Below are 10409 nucleotides of genomic sequence, written 5' to 3'. Positions count from 1 at the left end.
CTTTCTTTTGGAAAATGCACTGCATATTATATTAAATTCTCATATTGCACTCCAATACATTTTTATTCAAAAGAAACTATTACAGAAAATCATTGCTATTATTCCACAAAAAAAAAAAATCTCTAATCCTACAACCATAAGCAGTGCAGAACCCAAAATACTAAATCATTTAAGAAACTCAGTATCCATGCAAGATCAGAGATTGATATCAAAATATCAACTGCTCTTTAAAAAGAAGGTAAAATGTATATTATCTACTATGAAATTCACACAGGCTCTTCACTGGTGACTGAAATTGCTAAAAAGCAACCTAATTTAAAATATCCTGTCTCCACTGCCCTATTTCTTTCAACATAAATAGGCAAATAGGAACGAAGCATGACTTTTCTGCTCCAAAGTGTAATCCTTATGTCTAAAGATTCTTGAAAGAACTACTGCAGCTAATACTAAATGCATTTTAATCATAATTACCAAGTTAATTTCAGCGTGTCACCACTGAAATAATCTGCTGAACGTTCATCCCCCAAAAAATATGGAGAATATTTATTTAGCATGTAATATTTTTTCTGCAAGGGGCACTGAAATATTAAGAAAACTATTAAATAAAGTAATAAGACAGGAAGTTTTTCTGGTTTTAGGGTTTTTGCCCATGCACAAGTGAACAGGAAATATACATGCTGTGTGTACTTTGTGTTTTTAACATAAAAATATTAATATAGTAACTGGAGAAAAAGTACAGTCAAAAGGTAACAGTGTACTGTTTGAAGATTCTCTAAATTTGGTTACCCTTGAAAGCATTCTGAGCTGCACTAGTTGCTGCAGTTGAAGCTGCATTTGCAGCTGCAGTCTGGACGGTTTTGTTGGACATTACGCCTGTTGCAAACTCTTGTTGGGCCTTCTCAAAACTAGCACCTGTTGTGCGATATAGTCCATGTACCTATAGAGACACAAAAGTGGGAGAAGATAAATAGCAATCTATACATTCATTTTCAGCAGCTTTTAAGTTAATCTCAACGTAATTCAGAAATAAAAGGGGTAGATTCGAGTCATGATTCCTAAAGTAAATATTTTCTATTAATACAGCTTTTCCCTAATATAGAAGAAATAATTATGCTTATGCCAAACCTCAAACAATTTAGAAAACAATTCTTAACCAAATGCAAAAACACTATGCTTTCCTCTGTCCCTAATTAGTTAATTATTAAGGTATTACAGCATTACAACAGAATGGATTATGCGTAAGGACAAGAGACACTCTGACTGTAGTACATTCATTTATTACTCTAGACAGTTCATCTAGGAATTGGGCAAATTTGCTATCGAAGATCTCCTTAAAGTATTAAAAAGCAAAGATGTCACTCTGAAGAGAAAGATGCACCGGATCCAAGCCACGGTATTTTCAATCACCTCATACACATATGAAAGCTGGATAATGAATAAGGAAGACCAAAGAAGAATTGATGCCTTTGAATTATTGAATTATAGTGGAGAATATTGAATATACCATGGCTGCCAGTAGAATGAACACATCTATCCTAAAAGAAGTATTGCCAAAATGTTCCTTAGAAGAGAAGACAGTGAGAGTTTGTCTGACGTACTTTTGATGTGCTGCCAGAAGGGACCAGTTCCTGGAAAAGGAACTGCTTGTTGAGAGGGCCAGTGAAAAAGAGGAAGACCCTCAATGAGATGGATTGACACAGTGGCTGCAACAATAGGCTTAAGCACAGCAACAATCGTGAGAATGGCGTAGTACCATGCAGTGTTTTGTTCTGTTGCACACATGTTCTCTACGAGTTGGAACAGACTCAACGGCACCTAAAAACAACAAGACAATCAAAGAGAACAATGCCTCATCTGTTTTTAAGTTGCACCACCGATGTCCCTGGGTGGTGCAAGCAGTTAAGTTCTCAGATGCCAACAGAAAGGTTGGCAGTTTCAGCCTGTCCATAAGCACCTCAGAAGACTTACCAATGGAATTCCAAAATATCAGCCAATGAAAACTCTATGGAGCACAGTTCTACTCTGACACACATGGTGTCATCATGAGTGTGATAGTTCAGTTTGTCTGTCAGCTTGGCTGGGCCTGGTTGAGTGGCTGGGCAGCTGGATGCATATTCCCCATGATGAGACTGATAATCAACTCCATGGTGGAATCTACTGTGAGCAGCTGAGAAGCTACCTTAAAGAATGCGGTCTGCTTCCTGTATATAAGCAGAAGCCTTGGGGAATGGTCTCTAGCTTATGGCACGCTTGAACCCTGCATATAGCCGTGTCGTCGTTCAGCAGCCTGCTATGTTCTGCCGACCTTGAGACTTATAATGGACTTGAATTAATGGCCTGCTGTGTGGTTTGGTAGCATCAGGACTGTGCCATTTTCATTGCTGACCTTGGGCTTGTTAGCCTCAGCATCCAGCAGCTGCCTGAGTAAAGAGGTGCCTCTAGCTCCAGTGGGCTGGGAACAAGAGGCAGAGCTAAAGCTCAAGGTCGAGGGGCTTTCACACAGCCCCTAGAGCTTGGCACTTTGAACTTGGACTTAAAGCCTCCAAAGTATAAGAGAATAAACTCCTCTGGTTTGTTAAGGGCATCCCATTTGTGGTAATATTCTTTGTCAGAGTCACTAAGTAACCAGAACAATGAGTTAAAACTGACTTGATGGCAACTTGTGTGGTTTTGGTTTACATATACATTTTTATCATTTACTGTATCAAGTCCTACTTATGTCCTTAGACGTGCTTCTGCTATTCACTCTGCATACTTTTTATGTATGACAAATCCTACAGAATTTACTAAAGAAGACTTTTAGGAGTGGTTTCACCATACTGGTTCACCACTCAAGTCTTAGACTTTCTCCCAAAAAGCAATGGCAATCCATTATCGTATGAATTTCATCAGTAGAGTTTAAAAATACTCTTTACAGTAAAAAGAGACTACAGAACAGAAGCTCTGGTAGCATAGTGCCTAAGACGCAATACTACATTATCAGTAATAACAAACATTAATCTATGAGTGGATAAATAGGTAGTTAGGCAAGATGATCATGTATGAATAGGCAGACAGGACTATACTCATAACCATATATAGGTATGGAAGACCACAGACATGGGGTACATCAAGCTCACCTGGCATAATACAGTACAGAACACAACTTTGTTCTACATCCTACTTTGGTGAGTAGTGACTGGGACCTTAAAAGCTGGCAAGCAGCAATCCAAGCTGCAACTACTAGTCTCTATGCATCCAGAGCAAAGAAGAAAAACTAAAAAAAAAAAAAAAAAAAACCTCACTGCCATCGAGTCAGTTCTGACTCATAGCGACCCCTCCTTGGGTTTCCAAAGGTGGTATCTCTACGGAAGTAGATGGCCCAATCTTCCTTCCAAGGAGTGGCTGGTGGGTTTGAACTGCCAGCCTTCTGATTTGCAATCAAATGCCTTAGGCACTATGCCACCAGAGAAGAGTGAAGAAAATCAAAGATGCACGGAAATGATTTGTTCAAAGACTGGTATACTAGACTAAGTCTACATGACCCTGAGACCAAAGAACTAGATGGTGCCCAGCTACCACTGCCAATCATACTCAACGGGATCAAAATTGGAGCTCCTGGGTAGAGTGGAGAAAAAAATGTAGAACAAAATTCAAAATCATAAAAATACCAGGCTTGCTGTTCTGACAGAAACCAGCAAAACCCCTGAGATTATGACCCTTAGACACCCTTGAAACTGAACTCACTCTGGTGGCTCAACTTTCACCCCAACAATAGACAGACCTATGAGGTGAACACCAGAGAGATAAGTATTCCTTAGAATAATCGACCATACGAGATCAAAATGCAGCACATGGCCAAAGAAAAAGCCCATAAAGCAAGAATGGACAGGAAAGAAGAACAAAAGGAAATGGTAACAACAGAGAGAAGGTGGGAAGAGTAATGTTATATTGTGGGGATTTCAATCAATGTCAGGAAGCAAAATGTCCATGTACTGTTGAATGGAAAACCAATTTGCTCTGAAAACTTTCACCCAAATCACAAAAATTAAAAAACAAAAAAATAAACAAAAATACTCTTTGTATCTATCTATCTTCTATCTATTTTAAGGGTTACATTTTACATTCAATGTTAAATGTAATGATAAATTCTCCCCATTTACCATGCCCAACCGTAACCCAGTCTCCTCCCCTCCCTGCCCAGTAACCCTCCCCTTCTGCCCCTCATAGTTATACACTCTGGCTTGTTGTCCTGGAAGGATGAATGGGATCTCAACAAGGTGAAATGGGGTGAGCACCTGAGTTGTAACTGAAGGGTTACAGAGGAGTTTATGACCCAGATCTATGGGCAAAAGTTCATAGAGGGTTTCCATGAAATGTTATATTTAGTTTAAAATAATTAGGCTTAGAGACCCATAGATTTTTTTTGAAAATTCAAAACAAAAGTGAAATATATATGCATGTGTGTATGTGTGTACACACACACAAATGGATTTTCATAATTTTTACATATAAACGTGTTGTTAGGTGCTGTCCAGTTGGTTCTGACACAGGTCCCTGCTTTAAAAGAGGGCTGCAAGTGAAAAGCAGCCCCCAGCCCCGGGCCTGCCTACCTTGGGCCCCAGGCTTAAAATAGAGCCACCCCCAATCAAAAAGCAGCCTCAAAGCCCCAGGCATGCCTACCTTAGGCCTTGGCCTTAATATAGAGCCACCCCATAGTGAAAAGCAAGTGGCTGCTATAGTGGGAGTAAAATATAGCAACAATTTTGAGGATGGCAAAGGACCGGGCAGTGTTTTGTTCTGTAGTACACAAGACTTTATGAGTCAGAACCGACGGGGCAGCACCTAACAACACATGTTTATATGTAAAAAATATAAAAATCCATCTGTGTGTGTGTATACACACACACACACATATGCATATATATTTCACTTTTGTTTTGAATTTTCAAAAAAACCTATGGGTCTCTAAGCCTAGCTATTTTACACTAAATATAATATTTCATAGAAACCCTCTATGAATACTTGTGCCCATAGATCTGGGTCATAAACTCCTCTGTAACCCTTCAATTACAACTCTAGTGCTCACCCCATTTCACCTTTTTGAAGTCCCATTCATCCTCTTCCAGGTCTACCTCAAATAGTGCCCTGCTTTCTTCTGTGTCTGAACTAGCAGTGGCTCTCCTACTTGTGAGCACTTATAATAATCTGTACATCTTTTATAGCATGTATATTGTGCTTTTGGTAGAGTCTGTCTTCATCTCTTATTAAATCCAACATACTTTTAGTTCATTGAAAGTAAAAGTTAATTTTTACTGACTGTTACACCCCTAACAGATACAGCACAGTAACTTACAGAAGACACTGAAAAAACTTTAATTACTTTGTATCTCCTAGGAATTAAACAAGGAGCTCTGCTGGCACAGTGGATAAAGCTTTCAGCAGCTCAGCACACAGTCTGTGGTTTGAACCTAGCAGCCACTCTGCACAAGAAAGATGAGGCAGCCGCCTCTATAAAGATTTACAGCCTTGGAAACCCTTTGGGGCAGTTCGCTATGAATCAGAATCAACAACATGGCAGTGGGTTTGGGTCTTTGGTTTTAGGAATAAAACAAATGGCCCAAAATTATTCACATTATTAAAAAAAAAAAAAAAGGTTATCAAGTAAGTGCAATAGTGCTTTAACAGACTATACTTATATCACAAAGTGTAAGGCTTAGTTAAGGGTTAAATGTTTGGAAAGTGAAAATACTAAGACTACCAACTGGGGACAGAATATAAACTTATTCAGGAGTACCAACTTTCTTTCCTAAGATCGCAAAAGTATTACGCAAATACCGCATGTGCGATGCCAGAACTGTTTAACTTAATTTTACCATTTTTGTGTCTTATATGTACTTGAGTGCATTGTTTGAGAAAAAAATATGATACTCTGTGTCCCCTGAATGACGATGATAAGCATCTGGACCCACCTTTTAATAGGCAATGTGAATCTTAGGAATTATTTCACAATCAGGAGAGACTATAACACTGGATCATTCTAAGACTAAAAGGGAGGAAGAGGGAAAGAAAAGCAGCATGTCTATTTGTGACTACACAAAATTGTTGTTGTTATGTGCCATCAAGTCGGACTCAACTCATAGTGACCCCTCCGAGGCAGTATCACTACAGAAGTAGATTGGCCCCATCTTCCTTCTGAGGAGTGGCTGCTAAGTTTGAACCACCAGCCTTCTGGTTAGCAGTCAAGTGCCTTAGGCACTACGCTACCAGAGCTCACAGAAAATTAATATAGTAAAATCATCAGCTCTCTGTCCTAGGTCAAAAATATGGCTAACACATAAACAGTGCTTTCAAAGTGAAAGCTGGCTTTAATCTAACTAGATGGTACCCAGCTACCACTGACAAACACTTGGAAAGGGATCAGCATAGGAGGTCCTGAACAGAGCAGAAAAATGTGGAACAAAACTCAAAATCATAAAAAAAAAAGACCAGGTTTGCTGGTCTGATACAGACTGGTGAAACCCCCTAAACTGTGGCACCTAGTCACCCTTCAGGCCTAGAATTGTACCTACTCTGGTAGCTTCCAGCCAAACATAGACAGATTGACAAGTTAAAGGTAAGTATACTCCTTAGACCAATCAACCATGGGAGATTGCAAGGGCAGCATTTGCACAGGGAGATAGCTCAGAGAGCAGGAATGCATAGGAAAGAAGGGCACAAGAAAAAGGTAACCATAAGAGGAAGTGGGAAGAGAGCCGTTACATTATGGGGACTGCAAGCATTGTCATGAAACAAAATGTCATGAAACAACAGTGTATGAACTATTGAATGGGAAATGAATTTGCTCTATAAACTGTTATGCAAATCACAATAAAATAAACATTTTTAAAAAATACCTCTATGTACAACTTTTTAAATCTCATCAAAAAGATACTCACTCCAAACGAGATCCCAAAAGAAATGCAAATTATATATTATCTATTTCCCTCCTCTATATTCAGTTGTTCTAACTCTTAGACCACCTCCACTCATCTGTCAGTTTGTTCTACTGCAGTGACTTGCCTAATGTTGTGATGCTGGAAGCTATGTTATAGGTTTTTCAAATATCAGCAGGTTCAACCATGGAGGATAGGTTTCAGCAGATCTGCACAGACTAGGAAGAACATGGCCAAGTTCACTTCTGAAAAAATTGCCCACTGAAAACCTTATGAACAGCACTGAAACACTGTCTGATACAGTGCACGAAGATGAGGCCCTCATGTTAGAAGGCACTCAAAATACATCTAGGGAAGAGCTGTCTCCTTAAAGGAGAAGTGACATTAATGACATGGATGCAGTAAAGCTTCCAGGACCTTCATTTGCTAATGTGGCATGACTTAAAATGAGAAGAAACAGCTGCAAACATCCATTATTAATTAGAACATGGGATGTACAGAGTATAAATCTAGGAAATTTAACAGTTGTCAAAAATGTAATGTATAACAACCGATATCCTAGGCATTAGTGAGCTGAAATGGACTGGTATTGGCCATTTTAAATTGGAAAATCATATGGCCTACTATGCTGTGAATGACAAATTGAAGAGGAATGGTATCATATTCATGGTCAAAGAGAACATTTCAAGATCTATCCTGAAGTATAGTGCTGTCACTGATAAGGGTAATATCCACAAGCCTATAAGGAAGACCAGTTAATATGACCATGAGTCAAATCTACACACTAATCATTAAGAAACTGAAGATTTTAACCAATTATTGCCATCTGAAATTGACCAAATATGCAGTCAAGATGGATGGATAATTAGTGGTGACTAGAATGTGAAAATTAGAAACAAAGAAGCAACACTAGCAGCTGGAAAATATGGCTTTCATGACAGAAATGACGCTAGAGATGGCACAACAGAATTTCACAAGACCAATGACTTATTCATTCCAAATACCTTTTTTTGAACAACAAACAGAGTGACAAAGGACTAAAGTTGACTACAACTGTGTGGGGTGGGGGGTGAGGGGGAGGAGATGGAGAAGCTCAGTATCATCAGTCAGAACAAGGCCAGGAGCTGACTGTGACACAGACCATCAGCTGCTCCTATACAAATTAAAGATGAAGCTGAAGAAAATTAAAACAAGTCCACAAGACCCAAATATGACCTTGAATATATACCACCTGAATTTAGAGACTATCTAAATAAAAGGTCATTGAACACCAATGACCAAAGACCAGGCAAGTCATGGGATAACATCAAGGACATCATACATGAAGAGACCAAAAGATCATTAAAAAGACAGGAAAGGAATAGAAGACCAAAATGGATGTCACAAGAGACTCTGAATGGAGAGCAGCTAAAGAGAATGGAAGAAATGATGAAATCAAAGAGCTGAACAGAAGAATTCAAAGGGCAGCTTGAAAAGACAAAGGAATGTGCAATGACCTGCACTTAAAAAGGAAAGAACACACTCAGCATGTTTCAAGTTGAAAGAACTGAAGAAAAAATTAAAGCATTGAGTTGCAATATTGAAGGATTCTATGGGCAAAATATTGAAAGATGTAGAAATCATCAAAAGAACATGGAAGGAATACAAAGAGTCACTGTAACAAAAAGAGGTAGTCTGTGTTGAATCATCTCAGGAGGCAGCATATGATCTAGTACTGATATATTAAAGGAGGAAGTTCAAGTTTCATTGAAAGAATTAGCAAAACACAAGGTTCAAGAAATTGACAGAACACCCACTGGATTGTTTCAACAAATGGATGCAGAGCTGGAGGCACTCACTCATATATGCCAAGAAATTTGGAAGACAGCTACCTGGCCAATTGATTGGAAGAGATCCATATTTCTGCCCACTTCAAAGAAAAGTGGTGGAACATAATGCAGAAATTATCAAACAATATAATTATTATCACACACAAATAAGTACATTGATGAGGAACTGCCAGAAATTCAAGCTGGATTCAGAAGAGGATGTGGAATGAAGCATATCATTGCTGATGTCAGAAGGATCTTCACTGAAGGCAAAGAATACCAGAAAGATGTTTATCTGTGTTTCATTGACTATGCAAAGGCATTTGACTAGGTGGATTATAACAACCTATGGATAACATTGCAAAGAATGGAAATTCCAGAACACTTAATTGTGCTCATGTGGAAACTAAACACAGACCAAGAGGCAGTTGTTCGAACAGAGCAAGGGGATACTGCATGGTTTAAAATCAGGAAAGGTATGCATCAGGTTTATATTCTTTCACTATACTTATTCAATCTGTATGCTGAGCAAATAAAGTTTAGCAAGAAGCTAGACTAGAAGAAGAAGAAAGAAGCATTAGAATAGGAGGAAGACTCATTAACACCTGTAATATGAAGTTGACACAACCTTGCTTGCTTCAGCAAAGATACCTTACTGATAAGATCAAAGACTTCAGCCTTCAGTATGGATTACACATCAACATAAAGAAAACAAAAATCATCAAAACTGGACCTATAAGCAACAATGTGATCAATGGAGAAAAGACTGAAGTTGTCAACGACTTCTTTTTTCTGGGATCCACAATGAATGCCCATGGAAGCAGCAATCAAGAAATGAAATAAGGATATATTGCACTGGGGAAATCTACTGCAAAAAACTTCTCTAAAGTATTAAAAAGCAATGATGTCACTTTGATGACTAAGATATATCTGACCCAAGGCACGGTATTTTCAACAGCCTCATATGCATGTGAAAGCTACAGAACAAATAAGGAAGACTATAGAAGCAACACATCGGAACTTTGATGTTGGTGAGGAATATTTAATGTACCTTGGACTGCTAGAAGAATAAAGAAACCTGTCTTGGGGAAGTACAGCCAGAACACTGAGTAGAAGTGAGAATGGCCATTCTTTGTCACAGCATACTTTTTGGTCATGTTGTCAGAAGGAACTAGTCCCTGAATAACGATATCATGCTTAGTAGAGGGTCAGTGAAAAAGAAGAAGACCCTCAACGAGATGGACTGACATAGTGGCTGCCAACAATGGACTTAAGTATAGCAAGGATTGGGCAGTGTTCCATCCTGTTGTACACAGGGTCGTCATGAGTCAGAACTGACTCAATAGCACCTAACCACTGCTCTTATATCAATTAAAAGGAGAAAAATTAGATCCTCCAATATAAAGTCTCCTGTGACTCATTCATTTATTGTTGTTTCACTGATTTGTAACATCTTCACTTTACCTCAAAACCATTATTCACATCTTTATATTTTAGACAGAGGGCCTTTTTAAAAAATAACATTTGGAAGCACCAAGAAAACAAAACAAAATCCACTACCATTGAGTCAATTCCAATTCATACTGACCCTACAGGACAGAGTAGAAATGCCACATAGTGTTTCCAAGGATATAATTTGGTGGAAGCAGACTACCTCTTATTCCTCCTGCAGAACAGTGGATGGGTT

The 10409-nt window shown here is 38.7% G+C and overlaps 1 protein-coding gene across 1 annotated transcript in view; it reads right to left on the bottom strand.

The window, feature by feature from the left end:
- Positions 1-772: 772 nt before the first annotated feature.
- The window catches only part of SCAMP1 (secretory carrier membrane protein 1), a 177435-nt gene continuing 167798 nt past the window's right edge, over positions 773-10409 (bottom strand). Inside the window, exon 9 of the mRNA XM_007943449.2 lies at positions 773-937. Within this exon, the coding sequence (XP_007941640.1) occupies positions 773-937 (165 nt within the window). The remainder of the gene's footprint in view (positions 938-10409) is intronic.

This window comes from Orycteropus afer, unplaced genomic scaffold, assembly GCF_000298275.1.
Source record: "Orycteropus afer afer isolate SDZICR_OR568_19922 unplaced genomic scaffold, OryAfe1.0 scaffold00107, whole genome shotgun sequence".
Taxonomy (NCBI): Eukaryota; Metazoa; Chordata; class Mammalia; order Tubulidentata; family Orycteropodidae; genus Orycteropus; species Orycteropus afer.
The sequence above is the reverse complement of the archived record's forward strand: the minus strand, read 5'-3'. Positions and strand labels throughout refer to the sequence as shown.